The sequence below is a fragment of the Panthera leo genome, chromosome A2 (genome assembly GCF_018350215.1).
Source record: "Panthera leo isolate Ple1 chromosome A2, P.leo_Ple1_pat1.1, whole genome shotgun sequence".
Taxonomy (NCBI): Eukaryota; Metazoa; Chordata; class Mammalia; order Carnivora; family Felidae; genus Panthera; species Panthera leo.
The window spans coordinates 33,481,247-33,501,872 of NC_056680.1; the positions used below are offsets into that span (position 1 = coordinate 33,481,247).

Sequence of the window (20,626 nt, forward strand, 5' to 3'; positions counted from 1 at the left end):
AGCACAGCTTGCGGCCGCCTCTTGCAGGGCCAGGAGTGAGCCTGTTGACAGGGTGTGGCCAGTGGGGACAGCCCATCTGTGGCAGCGCCACCTCCTCATCGTAGTGCCAGTGCCGTGTGGGTGACTCGATTGGATCGCCGTGTTATGTGCATTTGACAGGCTTTTCTTTCGGCTAGTTGATAGTTGGGGAACGTGGGGCACATAGGTCAGGCCCCAGGTAAGGTTTTTGCAGAACGGCCCCATTCTCTTCAAAATTTGCAACCGTTAGTTGCAAAAGTAGGTCCTGTTGGGTGGTTTTTTGTATGCGGCGGTCCTGAGGGACCGATGCTGGTTGCCTGACAGACTTCCGGGTTCTGAGAGGAGGACTGGGTTTACCAGAAAGGAACGCTTGAGTGCGACCAAGGGCATGGCAGAGCGGTGGCTTGTGCGCCACAGGCCGGCCGTTTACAGCTAACGTGGCGTGAGGAGGGGAGAACGCGATTGCTCGCGGCGCAGACACGCCGGTCCCGACACACATCTCACGCGGGCACCCAAGTGGCGTGGGAGGAGAAAGCTCTGGAGCAGCCTTTCAGTTAGCGGGTGAAAGATTCTCAGGGTTCCAGGTAGTTGTGGGCCACACAGAGATGGTGCTCGCAATGGCTCTGTTGAATCTAAAGTCACGGTGCTCAATTTCACTGCCCCGCTTTGTTTCCCGTGTGGCTCACACTGGATTCTGTGGCAACCGCTGGTCACACCTCTGCTCTGTGGAGTTGGTATCGAGCTGCAGGTGCGTCCGCCTTTCTTGAGAAAGCGGTGACATGTGGGTGTGGTGTGGTTGGCAAAACCCTGGCCACTGGGAGCCTGAGAGGCAGGAGCTCCCTTGAGCAGATGACTGAAACGAATCCCTCCCTGTCCCAGTGCTGGTGTCTACTTGCTGTCATGTGACCCGGCAGCGCCAGAATTCCGGCAGAGGATGAGTGTCGCGAGCCTTCCTTTCCGGGGCCCTGGAAAGGTAATTGGGAATTTTGCTTACTTCTTAAGCCTTGGGCTCTCATTAGCATACACACTGTGGTCCTTGGCAGCCCGTTTCAAGCAGCCACGCTCGTCATTTAAGAAGTGATAGTTTTATTAGCTTCCTAGTAAGACGATAAAAGGCAACGAATAATTAGACAAAAGATTTTGGCTGAAAGCAAACAAAGCAAATCCCTGCCCACGTGGGTGGCTGCCCTCCCAGCGGCCCTGGGCGTCCTCAGCCCCGACAGGGTCTCGGCCTGCCTCTTCTGTCCGGCTCCGACACAGCCCTGCGGGCCCATCCTGCTGCCTCTGAACACACCTGCTGCGTTCCTGAGTGTTCTGGATCCTGGCAGGTAGCTTCCCTGGCGGCCGTGAGGCCCTGCTGGCCTCTCAGGGTGAAGTGGGGGTGCTTTTTGATCTCTGTGTCGGTTCACACAGGGGAAGGCTGTGTTCTGGCACAGACTTGGAATATAGGCTCTAGGGCAAACTGGTTTCTCCAAAATAAAAACACCACATGCTCATTCAGTCCAACAGCCGGAAAGCAGACGGGACGCCCGTTTGTGCCACATCGTTCATTCGTACTCGTCCTGTTAAGCAGCCGGCTTTTTGTGTTTCCTGACTGTGCCCTATATGTCTTAACCGCTGCTGCCCCGTGTGCACCCCCTCCGAGCCCCGTGCTCTGCCCAGTACGTTTGTTACCTCGTTTGATCTGTGGTCCCCAGAACACAGCCGCACTCCACTCAAGTCTCTGCCTCCTCGTCTGGTTGGGGCGCTCACTGTACAAATTACTCGGCTTTAAGGCTATAATTATGTTAATGGATTCAATTGTCATCTGGTGAGACCATAAACTGCTTCCATCTGCCTCTTGCCAGAAGCAGCTGAGTTCATTAGCAGCAAAAGCTGCACCAAGACACGGGTTTCAGAAGTCAGATCGTGAGGGAGGATATCGTGGCCTAAGTGGTCTCATATCTCAGCTTCTGCTGACCTCCCTCCCGGCACCCTTCTCTTTGTAGGCGGGGCGCCAGGAGTAATCCCTGTTTGGGGCCACAAGGTCCCAGTGGCCTCCGTGTGGTAATGGAGGAGTTTTGTCTTCACCTACCACCTTCTGCAAGAACGATCTGCATCATGCTGAGGCAGACAACTTTTTTCCTTGTATGGTTTTCATGGTTACTTCTAGAGAAGAGGTTCTCATTTCATCTGTGGGATTTTACTTCATGATTTAAATCCTTACTCAGCTAACAAAAGTAAGGGCCCCCTAATGCTCAGTCCCATTTTCCTCAGAAGTGCTAAGCACGCCATTCAGAGGGCAGGCCAGCTGACCTCTCCCAGCAGGTGTGCAGAAACCAGGCGGTGGGGGCTTTGTCTCCTGTCCACCGTCTTGGCCAGTCACCATTGTCCACCATTGCGGACATTTTTTCCTGTTTAAAAGGTTATGTCCTTTTCACATAGCCTGACCTGTATGTTTGGGCCCTGACCTGGGCCTGAGCCAAAGTCTTCTCACTAGAAGTCCACTAGTTCTGATTTTTTCTGCTTACAAAAGTAAATGCTTTTGGTAAGAAGACTGTCATTCGAGAAAGATAGGGGTTGTCTCCTCTACTCCTGCCCTCCGGAGAGAGTTTAGGGCCCATCCCTGCCGCAGAATCAGATGACACACACAGCTTTGGGACTTTTGTCAGAACCTGTTGGATTTTCGGTCGTGGATCCCGGGGCCTACCTCATTTTTACTGGCTGCGTAGTGTCCCCCCCGTGTGGACATGGCACCAGAATTTGTGTAACCAGCGGGGGTCTGCAGTTTCTCTGGTACCAGCAATGCCAAGATGCACACCTCTGAACAGTTACCTGGGCACAGCTACAGGATGGCTCTTAAAGAGTGAACTCCAGTTTGCACCCCCAGTAACATTCTTTGACTTGGCCTTTCTTTGTTCCAAAGTCGTGCCATCGACTGGCCTCGTGTGCGTGGGGACAGAACCTGGGGGACGTGCACTCTGCCTAGCCCGTTCACCTTTCTTGTCCTTCCTCAGAGGAAAAGACAAATAGGGACTCCATGGAGATTGGCCTCCCTGTTTTGGTGTCACATCCGTGGGCCTCTAAGGACCAAATGCAACTGAGTCACTGGGAGGGGGGCGGGCAGAGTCGTGGGGAAGATCTCCAACACCCGAGCCCGCCTTCCATAGCTGTGGCTGGCCGTGCCCACCCGAGGAGTCAGGCCTTTGACTCCTTTACAAAAGTCTGTTCCTCCATCTCTCAAAGAGCCAGTCTGGAAGTTTTCCGCAGGACTGCTGTGGGGACAGAGTTCTTGTTTCTTGGCTAATTACTGGACCTAATTGCGAGGCTCCCAAATAAGCTGTTTGGTACTGAGCCACGTTAGCCAGCAAACAGCTGGGCCCAGACTTCAACAAGTCTACTTGGGAATGTAATTTAGTGCCATTCTGAAAGGAAAAAGCACACGTTTTAAGTGCTGTGTGGGGTTTAATGATCATGGTGTGTTGAGTTGAGCAAGCTGTGGGTGTTGGAATTTAACCTTTCTAACACACACCAATTTAAAAAAAAATCTTTCCTGCTTTTTCCCTTCCCTAGATTATTTGCAGGTGTCTTCCCTCGAACGGCAGCCATCAGTCTGGGAGGCTTCATCTTTCTTGGTGCTTATGACCAAACCCGCAGCTTGTTATTGGAACTTGGCAGAGGGAGCCCCTGAATCCAGGACGGCCCCACATGCACCTCTGTCCAGAAAGGGGGCTGCTGTGCGCACGGGCTCCCTTCCGGCGAGCAGCTGCTTGCCCATCTGAATCGCCCGCACCGCGCCCCTGTGTGTGAGGATAGGACCTTGAGGATGTCTTGCCTGCTCCAGGCTGGCTGGAACGCCGACTGCCGCCTGTCTGCCAGAGCGCCAAGAGGACCGTGTCCACAGCGGTACTTGCGACCATTTTCTCAGAACCCGTTAATAAATAAGTTTGGTGATGCCGAGTCCAGGCTGCTCAGAGCCGTCATTTGATCTGTATCTGATCTTGCATTTCCTGCCACCTGCCAGTGGACGCAGCGGAAGGCAGAGAGGGTTCTCCTTCCGAAAGGATGGCTAGACCGGGAACAGGAAGGAGACTCACGAGAAGTGCACGTGGGTGGGTTTCTCTCTATTGTGAGAGCTTAGGGCTTTGTTTAAAAAGCATGAACTGCAGGTGCATAGCCGGCATTCTATTAGGCAACTGGGCTGCTGCTCTTAATTACCCTCAGATTTCCCCCGAAAACACACAGTTGTATTATTTTACAGAGAAGGATCCACCGGCCGGCGTGGTGTGTGTGAAAGCAAGCCGGTAGTTGCAGCTCCAGGGACGAGGTGGGCCCGGTGCATCCGAGGAGGGTGCTGAGCCCCCCCCCCCCGCTCCTCATGAGACCCTCCCCCCCCCCCCCCCCCCCCCCCCGCCCAGGGGCCTGGGCTGGCTGGGGAACAGAGCAGGGTTTCTTCGTTCCTAATCGGGAAGGTTTATTGTCTGCAGTTAGAAGGGGAGGTCACCATTTCAGAGCTTGACTAATAAGCTCCAGGTGTTAGAAAAATTCAGAGAGAAATCTCAGGAATCTAGTGGTGGTGTATCCTCCCTGGGGCTAACGTATAGGATTTTGCTTCGCATAAAAAAATTTCCCCCTTTCTGGGGAAAAAAAAAAGATAATTAAAGGCAGAATAAGTGCATTTGGTTTGTGAGTTTCTGGAATGGAACATACTGCTTACAATGTCACTAGACAAATGACCCCAGCCACCCAATGAACGTTTATAAATGAACCTTTATTAAAGACACTGCAACACCGTTTGTTAGACACTTCAATATTTTACATGTTTTTCAATGTACACTGTACCAAAATTTCTATAAATAAATAACTTTGTACATAAAAGTAATACTTCCTCTTTCACATTGCCTCTCAGAAGCAGCAAATTCACATATTTTGTGGAAGTAACATGAATCAGTTGACGGTTGAGAACACAATTCTAAATGTGCTTACCTTTTGCAACAGTGATGACATCAGACAGTGAAATTTAACAACCCTTTTGTCAATCTCTCCCTTCAGCTTTTTCGCTAAAGGAACTTGCTTTCCGAGATCTTAAGGACCTTGTTTCAATGTCAGTTTTCCTGAACTACACATTGGCACTCACAAGATGGTTAGCTTCGGGTCTCAAAAGTGCAAGTATACCCAGGTGCGGGGCCTAACCTCGTACAGTCCCAGCCCGGGTCGGCTATGGGAGGGAAGGGTGTGGACAGACATGCCCCGGATCCTCAGTAGAGAGAAGCTAGCCCTGAAAGTAAGGACTCGATCCTTTTCCTCCCCCGCGGTCAACACAGTATTAAGGATATTGGCAGAACTAAAACAGCACTATTGAAAAAATCCACAGGTACCAACACCAGCAGCCTCTAGCTTATTAAAAAGCCTCAAATGACAATTGAGTGATACAACCACCACATTTGCTTTTCTCACGGAAGGAAGAAAGGCAGTGCTCAGTTGTTTGGAACAAACGCTTGTGGTGGGTTCACCCCCCCTTCTGCTTGGCGAGGAACTTACAAGAAAACACATATGGCAAAGGTACGTGACGCAGGCATCTTGGGACTCTGCAGGGAGGGTGAGCTCCAACAGCCTCCACACAGGAGCAATACTGACAGGAAGTTCATTCCCACGCAGATGACGGCTGTGGCGGGAAAGCAGGCTAGGGGGTCTGTCCTGTGAAGTGCAATACGAATCCAAGGACTTTCCATCCTTCCCACCCACCAGAAACTCCTGGGAGCAAATGTGGTTTTTAGCTTCTAGAAATTCCATCCATGCATTAAGGCACCAGAACCATCCCCCCTCCCCAAATTAAACAGCAACCTGATAGGAAAAATAATATTGTCAAAATTGTATGATTTCTTTGTTAACCATGCACTAAAGATTAAAATAGCCTCTGCAAAAGATATATAATATATATGAAATCTCTGAAAACTCTTATGTACAATGGTATCAAATACTTTTCTGTTTTGTACACAACAGCCTCTGGCAGTTCTGTGCTGTGGCTGCAAGTCCTTTAAACTACGGATACTCCACATGGAAGTTTAAAACCTATGTACACATCAGTGACGCTTGAACCCAAGCTTCCTCACAGCCTCTCCTACCTCTTTCCTGTAGAGACGGACACAAGAGCTGAGGTAGACAAAGCCTAGATTTTCGGTGCAAAGAGCAGGGGCACGCCCCGTTTCCCGGGTGGCTGTCCTATCAGTGGTGGGTACTCGGGACTGGAGTCACATGCTTTGGGGAGGTGTCCATTGTAAAGAAGCAAGTGCTGGCCTTCGCCGGGGATGTCGTGACAGCCCGAGGAGGCTTCTGTGAGCTCAGGACTGCCTGGAGTTAATGTCAAGGGAGGCTGGAGGTCCACGGAGTCTGACTCACACAACCTTGCTAAAGTCCAAGAAGAGGCCCCTGTGAGAAAGGAGAGGACACGTCAGAGCCTCCAGTCTGGCTGCTGCCCTGCCCCCACCCACCTGCCGGGAACTCCCTGGAAGACACTGAACATCTACCTTTTCCATCCAGAGGTGCTGTGGGCTTTTTCTTCAAGGAGGCTGGCATTCTGTCATGGTTACTGGGGTAGAGGGACCCCCTGCAGTCGGCGCGGGACCCGTCAACAGTCCCACCGGTCAGATGGTGCAGAGAATGTTCTCGGTCACTCTGACTGGGCTCCGGGCTGCTTAGTGTACCTGCCTGTGTATGGTCTCTGGGCACAGGCTGAGGACGGGATGCCTGTTCCTTGCAACTGCTGTCCGGGTCAGTGGTGTAGTCACCGCACACAACCGGGCCGCTGTGCTCTGCAGGGCCAAGCCAGAGCCGGGTTAGAGCCATGGCCACAGAAGTGTGTGTCCCCACACAGGAGAGGGAGCTGAAGTCCCCTGCTGTGAGGCTGCAGCCCTGCATAGACCAACGCTGTGGAAGTCCCCTCTCTCCCAATTATGGTCACAGAAAAAGGACTGGGCAAACAGGAAGCCATTAACGAAGAGTGGGGTCCTCCACGTTTCAACATTTCAGATTAATTTCTGTATCAGAGCGAGTGGCCCTACTGTTCTGCTCAGAGAAAGAAACCCCATGGAATGACATACCATGTAGGGGCAGGAGGCACCTTGATCAGAAATACCCTGGTGAAAAGGTTCTTCAATTTGGGCCATGCCCTTTACTTAAATTGCTCGTAAATCTGGAAACTTCAAGCCCAGGATCACCATACCACAGATTGATGTAAGACACCTCCTACTCTAGAATTATGAGAGCCAGACCACAGCTTCCTGTTTACACACTGAATACCAAATTCTAAGACCATTAATTCCTCTTTCCCTTTCATTTAATGAACAAGTCAACCCAAATTTTAAGAACCAAAGACTATTCCGGATAAAAGCATCTCTTACCCATCTTCTGTGGGCCAGGTCTCCGCTGGGCTTTCTCAGTCACGGCCCAGGGCTCCTTGTTATAACCAGCACAGGGCTTGGGCTGCCTGCACGTCATGCCATGAGTGTCCACCTCTGAAAAGAGGCTTGTGTCTCTTGGACACACACCTGTAGTAGATTCCCACAGTTAGAAATGCCGGACTTACCTTTTCACAGTCAGCTTTAGGAGAACAATGGGCAAGGCTACCAGAATAGTCCTTCTTACAATGTTGTTGACAGAGGTAGGTGCCTGGGCAGACCAGCAAGAAACATTTTGTAACAGGCTTCCCAGCAGTCAGGCCTTCCAGTGTGCAGAGCCATGGTGGTAAGCAATTCTAAGAATAAACTTGTCCCCAACAGTCTCCCCTGTGGAGGAGGCTCGCCTGGCAGAGCATTCTAGTAGCAGGGACCGGACTACAGTGCAGGCCTGGGCCCTTCCCCTATGGGTTGGTTTCAGGCCCTGTAATGTCCTGTTGGACCTCTTCTTTCAATCCTACCCTATCCCGACTAGGAGATCCTGAGCCCCTTCTAAAGCAACCTCCTGCGGTCTGGACTTTTAAAACCCTGCAAAACTTGCACAGGGAAGAGCCAACAAAGATTTAACAGAAGGCTGGAGTCTGCCAGCCTTCTAGGTCAGCTGTGCTCAACCTAAGGCCACACACCTGCCCCGGGAAGGGGCCAGAGGCCACCTCCAGCTCCTGAGGACAAGATCACATCAGGCTTGGAGTCCTTACCGTTGCTCTCGATGTGCCCGTTGGCCTGATGGCCACCCTCAGTCCTGATCACAGTTTCCTGTCGGTCAGAAAGAGTCCCCTGAGAAGACAGGTAGCTTGGAACATCTGGTGGCACAATGGTTTCATCTGCGAGGAGACAGGACAGTCAGATACTAGGTGTCCCAATCCTTCGTGGTGATAAGGAATGAAACGCTTGTTCAGTATCAAGCCCAGACACAGCACGGCCACCAGCAGCCGCCCAGGCTGTGCAGAGAGACTGTCTGCAGGGCCCAGCTTAGCCTTCCTTTCCACCTGGGTGTAAAAACAGTGTGGCAATCGGAGGCCTGAGGCCACCAGAGAGAGCAATGATGCCAAGAGAACCACAACACCATCAGGTCACTGCAGCAACAAGCCACCACATGGCCACCATGCAATGGGGCGCCTCTGGACCCGGCCTCCTCCACAGCGATCCCTGCTTTTCTCCTGCCCTGAAAATAAACTCAGTCAGCAGTGGCTAACCTGTGTTGGTGACACTGTATTCCTCACTCTTCTTCCTGGTCTGGTAGATGATGCACACCCAGACCAGGGACGTCAGGACAATACTGCACACCACAGCGATGGTGAAGATGCCCACGGTGGTCCCATCCTTCCTGCAGCCAGGAGTGGGCAAGATGCTCAGCTGGCTGTGGGCGCGCTCCGTGCCCAGTGCATTGGACATCTCGCAGGTGTACTGGCCCGCGTCCTCCACCACCACGTTCTGAACCACCAGCAGCTGGTTGCCGGGGGTGAAGTGGTGGCGTTCGGTGAGGCTCAGAGGGCGGTTCCCCTTGAACCAGGTGATGCGGGGCGCAGGGCTCCCGGTCGCCTTGCACTGGAGAGCCACCGTTTCTCCCATGGACACCACACGGTCTTCCAGAGGCACCACCAAGGACGGGGTTTCTGCAGGAAGTTAGAGGAAGCCTTCCGGTTATTCTACGGGCCTGCCTTGTCTTCTGGGCAAAGAACAGTCCAGCATGTCAATGAAATGCCCTATGAGATCGTTATCAGACTGGCAAGCTTTTCAGAAGACCTACCAGAGTAACTAAATCTTTCCCATTGTGGGGGGTGGCTCCCACAAGGAGGGGAAGTAACCTTGAGCCACAGGAGCCCCTACTGTCCCCCACCTGCCCTGTGCCACACTTCTGCTTCTAAAGCAGGCCACACCCAGCCAGCGTAAGGACAGTTCTAGAATGTTCCATACCAAAGCCCTCTACTCTAATTCACTGTGGATCTTAAACAAAAAAACAGAAAAAAAACAAAACCACTTGAAGAGAATATTAGAAAGCAACTCAAAATTTGAAACCAATAGAACCAGCACACCACACTCCACTCCACACTGCAGGCTCCACCCTCGGAGAACCTGGCCTCTAGGTGTCTGGCACTTGAGGCCCCTCTTCCACACCCACACCCACGTGCACTTATGTACTCAGCGTGTGAGCGGTCGGACCTAAGACTGTCAGAGTGGCATTGGCTGAAACGGTGCCGGCCGAGTTCTGGGCGGTGCAGCTATAAACCCCCATGTCATCTATTTTCACGTCCGTGATGAAAAACACGTCGTCATCGGGCATGACGTGCATGCGTCGTTCGCGAGCAGCAGGGAAATCGGTGCCTCCGTCCTTCTGCCAAGCGATCTGGGGGTTGGGGTGGCCGGTGGCGGCACACTCAAGGCGGGCCATCGTGCCCGTCCGGATGGCGATGTCGTGGGGTATTTTGGTGAATGATGGCAACACTGCAAAATACATATGTACGGTCAGGCTCGCGTCATGGGAAAGCCGGATGCAAAGGCCAGGACGACCCTCTGCCAAGAAGACCTCCTGCTCTGTGTTTGCATGTCCCCTGGGCACCCTTCGTGCCAATGTCTGCTTCGAACCACTCGCACCATCTTTGAGCAGCAGGCTTCCCCAAACTGCCCGCCTCTCCCTTCCCTTGGGCCGCCCTTGTTCACCTGAGCCTGGCTGTCGTCCCCTCAAATGAAGACTTCATGAAGCGTTTTGCCTTTTGTTTCTCACATGGCTGTCGATGCGGGGACACTCGGTAAATACTAGGTTCTGACACATGACTGCCTTAATTAAGCACCAGAACAGAGCCTGGGAAATACAAATGATCTGCTCCAGCAAGACACGATTACGGCAGGGAGAGTGACATGCCCTCACCCTGGGCAGAGCGACAGGACGGCATGTCCCTCCCAAAGACACCTGTGGTGGAGACTTGGTGTTGGGGCCACAGTACTGCACCCACGCGAGCTCAAGTATACACCAGCTTATTTCGGCCAAGACTTCCCTGACACGGGGAAACATCCAGCCACACGCCAAGCATCGCTGCCGTTCCCATCGAGGTTACTTTGGTGGAAAAGTCTAACAGTTCACTGAGTTTTTGATAAAGAAGACTCCTTCAGAATAAGCCAAGACAACAGGCCACAGTGGGTAAAGAATGTGTTTTCCTGTGGTCTGTGAGGGCTTAAAGACAGTGGTTCCAGCACTTTTTAACTGGAGGCTTAATAATCAGGAAAAGCTTACCAGGTTACTTTGGGGGGGCGGTGCCTAACTACTCTAGCTATTAACTTCTCTTCTTCTGCCCTAAACTCACTGCAACAATAGCCCTGAAATAAGCCCTGAAAAAAGCCAGCTTGATAGGCTCTAAAGCTGGTTACAGAGTAAAAACTCCTCATCAGACACCCCAGGGCCATCCTATCGGGCTGGCAGTCCACAGGCTCCGTGGCCATCTACTCAGAGGGCAGGAGCTTCCCCACAATCGGCATACGCTTGGAACCTGGACGCCAAACATCATGGGTGGTAGAGAACAAATGTATAAAAATGCAAGGATGGGGCCCTTCGTGTCACTTAGCAACCGGATAAAAAAGTCACCAAAACCAAAACAGACAATTCACTGAGAATAACTTCAATCTATAAAACATGCTCTGGGGCCGACTGGACAGTAATATCCCAGTGAAGCTTAGGCGTCTCCCATCTGCATCCTTCCTGTGTGGATGTGCAGGACTCTTACACCGGGGCAAAGAGCACTTCCTCACCATTCACAACGAGCCTGGCCTTGTGCGAGTAGGTGGAGCCGAAGTGGTTGGTGATGACACACTGATAGCGGCCCTCGTGCCCGAAAGTGACACGGCGCAGGTGCAGGATGGTGGTGTACTCCATCACCACCCCATCCTGCGCGCGCACGTGGGCAAAGTTCTCCATGTCGGCATTGGCCAGGACCTCGTTGTCCTTCTTCCAGGCGAAGGTCATCGGGGAGCTGCTGCTGCTGGCTGCCGAGCACGTGAAGCGGATGTCCTTGCCGACCACGGCCATGGTGGGCTCTGGCTGGGTGATGATCTGTGGCTTTGGTAGGTCGTCTGGGGAGAGAAGAACCAAATTTAAGGCTCTCAGGACACACGGGGGCCTCATCTTTCAGTGTCCCTGCACAGCCTCCCACACTGTAAAGGCCAGGAAAATCCATGGATATCTGGCTTTATCCAGTTCTAAACCCATGAGCAGTGATCACCTCTGTGACCACATTCCTTGATTACAACGCGTCTGCTATTACTCATGTACCAAAAGCATCGATTTTAGGAGTTTCCACGAGAATACTACACTTGGCTTCACTTGCTTACCTTAACACAAAACACACTAACAGACAGGAACCACCCGCCATGACTGCACAGACCTTACCATAAACTTTACTCCAAAGGAATGGGGAGAAAGCACTTCCAGAATGTGAGAAGAGCTCTTCCAAAACTGCACTTCTTTAACGTAGGGAGAACACTAGCAAAAATGGTTGTAATCAACAGTTTCAGAATTCTGGAAAATAACCAAAGGCTGTAACAGCCCATGAAGGACGGACTCAAGAACACGTCTCAATCTCAGGAAGGAAAGTGAGCTTTGTGGCATTCTAACTTAAGTCCCATCCCTCTCTCCCCTAGCCTTAAAACCCAACAGCGTAGCAACCACTGAGAGGGGCAAAGTAGGTTTGGAGCCCCCGCCACCCCCCGCCCAAAAGCCCCATCCTCTGGGCTGGCATGATCGGATCTGATGTAGTTTGCTGAGCAGGGAAGCCCTCCCCCTGGGCTTCCATTTGATGAAAATAGTCAGCAGGCACCGACGAAGCACTTTGAGTTGGAGCCAACAAGACACTGGCCGAAAAACTAAAAAGGAAAAGCAGTGCGTGAAATGTTGATGGTGGGCTTTGAAAAGGTCTACCGTGTTCCTGAGGACGTAAAAGGCCACATGCATGTGCAGCACCGTATGCTTGCCCAAGAAAGGCCTGAGAGGATCCTAATTTCTTACCTGTGATTAGGGATCAGCACAAACAGGAATTGGTGGCACACCCCCCGGCACACAACATGGATGCTGGACAAAGGATGGGAGACTTTCTGAAGTGATCTAAGGACTGTCTGTCCAGGTAGTAGCTAACCAGGGCTACTGGTTACTGGCGGCATCCAACAGACTTTAAAGTATTTGTCCAGAAATTGTAGTAACACAGAGAACAACAACAAACCAAGGGGAAGACAGAGAGGGAATCTGATGCCCAGAGTTGCCACATTATTTTAAAGACTCAGTTTCCAACAAAAAACTATAAAACTAGATAAACAGGAAAAAAAGCAGTCAGTGGAAACTGAAGGAAGTGCAGATCTTGGACTTTTAAAGACCTTAAAGTGGCTTTATAAATATGTTCAAAGAATGAAAGGAAATCATGTCGAAAAAAGTTAAAGGACAGTATGTGAATACTTTCCCACCAAAGAACACCAATAAACAACTAGAAATTATAGAAGTAAACAAAATGTAAATTTTGGAGGTTAAAAGTATAACTGAAATGAAAAATTCACTCGAGGGGCTCAGTAGCCCGTGAGCAGGCAGAATTGGTGAAATTGAGACCATCCAATCTAAGAAACAAACAAACAAACAAAAAAATGAAGGAAAATGGACATTCACAGAGACCAGTGGGCCAGCGTCAAGTGTAACAACATAAAAATAATGGGAATCTAAGAAGGAGAAGAAACAAAAACAAGGCATTTCTAGAAATAATAGCCCCAGACTTTCCAAACTTGATAAATAGGCATCTACACATCCAAGAAGCTCAAAGAACCCAAATAAACTCAAAGCCCTCACCTGGAAGCTTCAGTCACACTTTCAGAAGTCAAAGACAAATGAATCTTGAAAGAAACACAAGAACTGCAACTCATCACACAGAAGGAATCCTCAATGACATGACAGCTGATTTCTCATCAGAAACCATGGAAGGCAGTAGGAAGGCATACTCAAAGTCCTGAAACAGACTGTCAACTAAGAATTATGTATCCAGCAAAACTAACCTTCTCAAGTGAGGGAGAAATTAAATCACTCTCAGATTTACAGACAAATCACCCACTGGAAATCACTGCTACCAGACCTGTCCTACAAGAAATACTAAAGGGAATCCTTCAGGCTGAAATGAAAAGACACAACAGTAACTGAAATCCACACAAAGAAATAAAACACACCATTAAAAGTAAACACACAGGTCAGTATGCAAGGACAGTCTAAGTGTATTTTGGTAACATTCTTCTCTTCCTGATTTAGAAGGCAACTACAAAGAGCAATAATCAAAAAGTGTTGATCAGGCTTATAATGCATAAAGATGTAATTTATATGAAAACAGTAACACAAAGGAGGAGTTCCACAAATGGAGCTTAGTAGGAGCAAAATTTTGCATACTACTAAAGTTATTAATCTGAACTAGATTGTTTTAAGGTGTTAATTATAATCCCCACAGGAACCATTAAAAAAAAAAATCAAAAAAGGCAGGGATTACCAAAATGGATAAAAACCCATGACCGAGCCATTCACTATCTCTAAGAGACACACTTTAGATTCAAAGTCACATATATCAAGAGAGCTACAGTGTCCACACTGATGTCAGATAAAATAGACCTTAAGGCAGAAATGGTGGGGTGCCTGGGTGGCTTAGTCGGTTAAGCGGCCGACTTCGGCTCAGGTCATGATCTTGCGGTCCGTGGGTTTGAGCCCCGCGTCGGGCTCTGTGCTGACGGCTCAGAGCCTGGAGCCTGTTTCAGATTCTGTGTCTCCCTCTTTCTCTGACCCTCCCCTGTTCATGCGCTCTCTCTCTCTCTCTCTGTCTCAAAAATAAATAAATGTTAAAAAAAAAAAAAAAAGACAGAAATGGTTACTAGAGACAAAGTAACTTTTTATAATGTAAAACAATCCATCAGGAAGACATAAACATCATAAACATATATGAACCTAACAGAGCTCCACAAAACATGAAGCAAAAACAAAACTGAAGAAATGGACAGTGCAACAATAAGTTTGTAGAATTCAATACTCCGTGTTCAATGATGGTTAGAACCACTAGGCAGATGATCAACAAAAAAGTACAAGACTTGAATAACACTATAAGCCAAATAGACCTAGCAGACATCTATAGAATTTTCCACCCCCACAAGAGCAGAATAAACATTAATTTCAAGCACACCTGGAATATCCTCGAACAGAGACCATATGTTATGCTGAAAAACAAATTTCAGTACATGAAAAAAGAGAAATCCTACCCAGTGTCTTCAATGACAGTGGAATGAAGCCAGAAATCACTATCAAAAGCAACACTGGGAGTCTAATTTGTGAAAATTAAACAACTTCTGTAAGTCAAAGAAGAACTCATAAAGGAAATTAGAAAATACTTTGAAATGAGTGAAAATGAAAACATAGATACAAAAACTTAAATGTTGCAGCTACAACAGTGCTTATAGGAGAGATGGAGAGCTGTCTACATTAAGGAAGACCTCAAATTAATAACCGCACCTTCCTCATTAAGAAATCGGAAAAACAAGCTATCCCCAAACCAAGCAGAAGAAATAATTATAGAGCAGAAATAAGAGAAAAAAGGGGGGAAAAATCAATGAAAAGTTAGTTCTTTGAAAATACTAATGAAATTGAAAAATCTGTAGACTAGCAGAATGGGGAGGTGGGGAGAAGACACCAAATACTAAAATTAGGAACAAAACTTACCAACTAACCTCACAGCAGCAAACGGGAATACTATGAATAATTTGTATGGCAACAAATCAGATAAGCTGATAGATGCACAAATTCTAAAAAAGAAAAATTACCAACACTGACTCAAGAAGAAACAAAATCTGAATAGACGTTAACAAGTAAAGAAATAGGATAATTTTGGTGTGCCTGGCTGGCTCAGTTGGTTAAGCATCCGACTTTGGCTCAGGTCATTATCTCATGGTTTGTGATTTCAAGTCCTGCATCGGGCTCTATGCTGACAGCTCAGAGCCTGGAGCCTGCTTCGGATTCTGTGTCTCCCTCTCTCTCTCTTTCTCTCTCTCTGCCCTCCCCTGTTTGCACTCTGTCTCTCTTTCTCTCTCTCAAAAATAAACATTAAAAAAAAATTTTTTTTAATAATTTAAAAACTTCCCACAAACAAAAAGCCAGACCAAATGGCTACACTGACAAATTTTTCCCCAAATTTAAAGAATAATTATCACTAATCCTTCAGAAATTCTTGCAAAAAATAGATGAGTGAACATCTCACTGCACTGTATGAGTCAAATATTCCCAGACAACAAAATCAGAAACCCAACTATACACCCGAGTACAGATGCAAAAATCTTCTACCAATATACTGGCAAAGCAAATCCCACAACCTATAAAAAGGATTATACACCACGACCAAGTTGGATTTATCCCAGGAATGCAAGGTTGGTTTAACACCCAAAAATCAATGTACCGTATCAATGAAGGTGGGGGGGGGGGCACATTATCCTTCAATAGATGCAGAAAAAAGCATTTGACAAAATTCAACACCCTATCGTAAAAGAAATACACAACAAGTTAGAAATAGAAGGGGAATTCCTCAACCAGGTAAAGGTCATCTACGGAAAACTTACAACTAATACCATATCCAACAGTGAAGGACTGAATGCTTTTGCCCAAATCAGGAAAGACAAGGAAGTCTGCCCTCACCACTTCTAGCCAACACTGGAGGCTCTACCCAGGGCAATTAGGCAAGAAAAAAAGAAAAAACAAAGAAGCTATCGAGACTGGAAAGGACGAAGTACAAGTGTCTTTTTGCAAATAACATAACGATCAAATATAAAAATCCTAAGCAATTCAGTGAAAAACTACTAAAATTAAATGATTTCAATACAGATGCAGGATGCATTCATTCACTGTTACTGGGAATAGGCAGTGGTGCGGCTACTGATGAAGACAGTCTGGCAAGTGTTCAAAAAGTTGAACAGTTCCTGTATGACCCACAATGACATTCCTAAGAACCATGCAAGAGAATTCACAAACACTTATATATGAACGTTCACAGAATTATTTAGAATTACCAAGAAATCCAAACAACCGAAATGTCCGTCACCTAATGAACAGCTAAATACGTGTATATCCATACAATGTCATATTGCATTAAAAAAAATAATGAATACCTAGTAACACATTCTGCTAGGTTAAAAAAACCGAGTCACAAAAGACCATTATTATAGGATTCCATTTATATGAAGGTCCTCAGGGACAGGGGACAGTGCAGTGACTGCTGTGAACATGGAGTTTGTTTTACGGATGATGAAAATGTTCTAAAATTAGGTGGTAGTGAGGGTCACGCAGCTTCCCAATACTCTAAACACTACTGACTGGTACACCTGAAACAGGTGCATGTTACAGTAAGTAAATGATACAACCTTCATCACAGTCCCTGAAAGTAATTTAATCTCCCTAAAAAGAAACTCCCTACCTTTCAGCTATCATCCTTTCTCCCTCCACTCTAAGCCACCAGTAGTCACTCACCCTCCTACCACCCCTGGAGTGGCCCTTAGATGGGATCCTATTCTGGACATTACATTCATTCATTCTGGACATGTCATATGGATGGAATCATACAGTGTATGGTCCTGTGTGACGGGCTTCTTTCACTTCAAATGTTTCAAGGTTCATCTGTTGTGCGAACAATTGGTGTTTATGGCCTGATGATATCCCAGCGCCTGGCTCTACCACGTTTTATTTATCCACTCCAGGAGTGGTGAGCATTTGGGTTATTTCCACTCTTTGGCTGTTACGAGTAATGCTGCCACGAGCATTTGTGGCCAGGTTTTATGTAGATCTATTTTTGTTTCTCCCCAGCATATAGCTGGGAGTGGGTCACGGCTTAACTATGTTTAATTGTCTGAGAAATTTTCCAACTTTTCCAAAGGGGCTGCACCACGGTGCACTCCCACCAGCACTGTAGGAGGGTTCAGACTCCACCCTCCTCACCGACACTTGTTGTTGCCTGACTTTTTGATTCTAGCAATGCTGGTGGGTGCGACCGGTTCTATTTTCCTTTTATAAAAAAGGAGGTGGAGACTCCCACACAGCTTAAAACTTCGATCTCCTGCCAAGTGTTTTCCTGATGCCCATTCTTACGTGACGACGGGTTTGGCATCCTGCGCTGCCATGTGGAGGTGGGCTAACGAGTGTGAACTGCCGAGGGACGTGCCAGGGCCACCGGCCGGAGGCTGGGCACAGCAGGTCACATCTGCTCATCCAAAGGGCAAGATTACGCCCTGTGACAGGAAAAGGGAGGAAGGTGCAGGAAGCCCCACTTCAGGGCAGCTAGTTAACAAATTAATGGTCAGGGCCCAGGTACGTGATGAACAATGGACGGCACAGTCATCATGTGCTACTTGGAACACGAGGCGTGCACAGCCCGACATTGTGCACGGACGTTCCCAGAAGACTGACCACTAAGAAAACACCGGATGCTTTTAAGGCTTCTCGCTGGACCGGATCGGCACAAAGGAGGGCGAGCCTGCTGGCAGAGGTGGTGGTGGGTGGATGATGGAAGGGGGCACTTGTATCCTGACGTCAGCAGGCACACTGGCTCTTGCCGTGCCCAAGGAGGAGGCTGGAGAAGTGGACCACAGGGTTGCCCGCACTGCTCCGGGAGCTCCTGGTTAGGATCATCAGCCACACCCAGGGCACAGGGGCAGACCGGGGAGGACAGAAGGCAGGAGGCACTCACAGGAGTTCCGGTCACGCCCGGGAAGCCCACCCTCGCTCCTGCTTAAAGCAGAGACCGGAAACCCTCCAAGATCCGTCTCATTCTCTGACCACGTCTTACTGACAACGAGGCTGCGCATTTCCACGTGAGTGTGGCGTATGGCACACAGCGTGTGCACAGCCTCCAGTCGTTCAGCATCTTCTGTACCGTTTGCAACCAAACCCGGATCGCGACCACCCCCGGTCCAAAAGATGGCAAGACCCACGCTCCAACAGTCAGAAGGAGAAGAGAGCTCATAGCTACAAGTGCAGATTTCAGTGGTTTGGAGAAACAGCGAGAGTGCAAGTCAACAACAAGGAATTATTTTTACGACACTAACTGTTCTCCTGAGACTTGTTCTTCCTGTATTTAACCTTCCATTCTTGGGGCTGGAAAAAAACACACATTAAAACCCCAGCCTCAGACACGGAGTAAATTCACAGCTAAACCCAGGCACCAGAGCCGTCTTGAGATGACACAACTTTCGTCCAGTAACCGGTTCTTCTGATTTGTAACCGAACCAAGTCCTGCTCCCTTCTCATTAAATGCATGCACTCCAGGAACCACATAATGAGGCGACTCCACAGTAAGTACCACGTGTGGTTTCAGCGGGAAAGAACTTGCATCCAGCAGCTGAGTGGGAACCACGGACTGGGGTTGACTCTGATCACAAAAATCACTCCCATAATGAGGACTTCCTCCTGGCCTCCCCGCCCTTCAGGAAAGAAAATCACAGGGACGGCCTTACCACACACGAAACTCTCCGGCGGCACAGAGAAAATGCTCTGGCCCTTCAGGGATTCCGGGTGGGCACAGGTGGCTGTCACGAAGGGCTGCAGCATCCGGCCCAGTAACCACGGGGGCAGCCACTTCAGCTGGCAGTCGCACAGGAAGCTATCACTGCTGATGTGGCTGAAAGGGAAACAAAAGGGACACGTGAGGTGTGACCTCCAGAAAGGGATATTCCCTCGGCACACAGACTCCTCCCCCAGTCACCGCCGATCGGCTTCTGTCCTCAACACCAGCCATCTGGGAAGGGAAGAGATTTTTCTCCGTTCCTCTTCAGTGACCCAGAGCAGCACATATAATCTACCTGGAGATTTTGATAAAACGATGCTCTGGCTCAGAAGGCTGGGGGTGGAACCCAAGATGCGGCACTTCTGACAAGCTCCCGGGTGATGTGGACACCGCCAGCCTCAACAACCCCACGGCATACCAACAGCCCGCAGTTCACACGCGTCCCAAGACGGGCACACACTGCTCCTGTGTGACCCTGGGGGCACCATCTGACCTCCTCCAGACTCTGTCCACCCGACAGAGCTGAGGAGCACTGTGCCCTCTGTGCTTTTTCCCACCCTCCTGATAAGCTATGTGGAGCTTCCAGATTCATCTGCAACTCAGCTCTCGACTCTCAGGTCCTGAGGAGGGCTGTTTTTCTACATTGCTGTTAGTTTTCATTTGGCCAAGCTCCATGTTTTCTTACGTCCAGACGTAAGCCCTGCCAACGCGGCCCCCTCTTGTTTGTGGATCTCTACAGCACCGCTCAGGAGGCCGGCAGAATTCGGCTCCGCTCCCTAAATAGTGCTTGTTAGTTAATTGCCACTGCCCAGGGAGCATGAGAATGCAACACTGGTTTTGTGAGGCTCCAACCAAAACAGAGAATATTTTCTTTTTCATTTCTCAGCAACTGAGGATCAGCTTTTTAAACAGAAATCGGAATCACCATCTCGGCGGACATTCCTTCCTGAGGAGTCACTCGAAGATAAGTCAACCGAAGAGTCTAGCTGCCCTGTTCCTGGAAGAGACCTCAAGGCTGTGAGCTAACAGAGGTCAGCGCATGGCAAGGGTGAAGGCACGCGAGCTCCCCGGTCATGAACCGCCTCTGGTACAAGGTACAAAGTACACGGTGACAGAAGGGGTGCTGAAGTGTACTTAGATATTCCACAAGGGACACCCGGGTAGCTCAGCTGGTTAAGTGTTTGACTTCGGCTCAGGTCATGATCTCACGGTCCGTGAGTTCGAGCCCCGCGTCGGGCTCTGTGCTGACAGCTCAGAGCCTGGCGCCTGCTTCTGATTCTGTGTCTCCCTCTCTCTCTGCCCCTCCCCTACTCACACTCTGTCTCTCTCTCTCTCAAAAAAAATACGTTTAAAAAAAAAAAAATTCCACAAGCATCGCATGGGCCAGGATCCTAGCAATAGCCTCCACCACCCACCATTTCCCTCAGAAATCTGCTCTTCCTTCCTGTTCCTCATGGTTACCAGATTAGCCATCTTATTAAAATTACTTTTGGAAAGTGCTTTTTCAAAGACTGAAATAATTGATCTCAAAGCCATGCTAACTGGGATGTCTGCCCACATCAGACCTTTAAAGGTCAGCATTTGGCTTCTACCCTTAATTTTTTAATTTTTGTATTTTTATTTGACAGGCAGGTAGCT

At 49.0% G+C, this 20,626-nt stretch overlaps 2 protein-coding genes across 4 annotated transcripts in view; one reads left to right on the plus strand and one right to left on the minus strand.

The window, feature by feature from the left end:
* Positions 1 to 4,380, plus strand: part of SLC25A26 (solute carrier family 25 member 26) — a 136,817-nt gene extending 132,437 nt beyond the window's left edge. For 2 of the 3 annotated variants that reach the window (XM_042929921.1, XM_042929922.1), the window contains 2 exons: positions 898 to 991; positions 3,571 to 4,380. In XM_042929921.1, the coding sequence (XP_042785855.1) occupies positions 898 to 991; positions 3,571 to 3,642 (166 nt within the window). In that variant the 3' untranslated portion in view covers positions 3,643 to 4,380. The remainder of the gene's footprint in view (positions 1 to 897; positions 992 to 3,570) is intronic. The other variant, XM_042929923.1, reaches the window with a different exon arrangement.
* Positions 4,381 to 4,747: 367 nt separating this feature from the next.
* Positions 4,748 to 20,626, minus strand: part of LRIG1 (leucine rich repeats and immunoglobulin like domains 1) — a 114,692-nt gene continuing 98,813 nt past the window's right edge. Inside the window, exons 12-19 of the mRNA XM_042929924.1 lie at positions 18,939 to 19,102; positions 11,196 to 11,516; positions 9,615 to 9,896; positions 8,648 to 9,067; positions 8,150 to 8,275; positions 7,398 to 7,544; positions 6,525 to 6,809; positions 4,748 to 6,426 (exon numbers count right to left, since the gene is read on the minus strand). Of these exons, the coding sequence (XP_042785858.1) occupies positions 6,167 to 6,426; positions 6,525 to 6,809; positions 7,398 to 7,544; positions 8,150 to 8,275; positions 8,648 to 9,067; positions 9,615 to 9,896; positions 11,196 to 11,516; positions 18,939 to 19,102 (2,005 nt within the window). The 3' untranslated portion in view covers positions 4,748 to 6,166. The remainder of the gene's footprint in view (positions 6,427 to 6,524; positions 6,810 to 7,397; positions 7,545 to 8,149; positions 8,276 to 8,647; positions 9,068 to 9,614; positions 9,897 to 11,195; positions 11,517 to 18,938; positions 19,103 to 20,626) is intronic.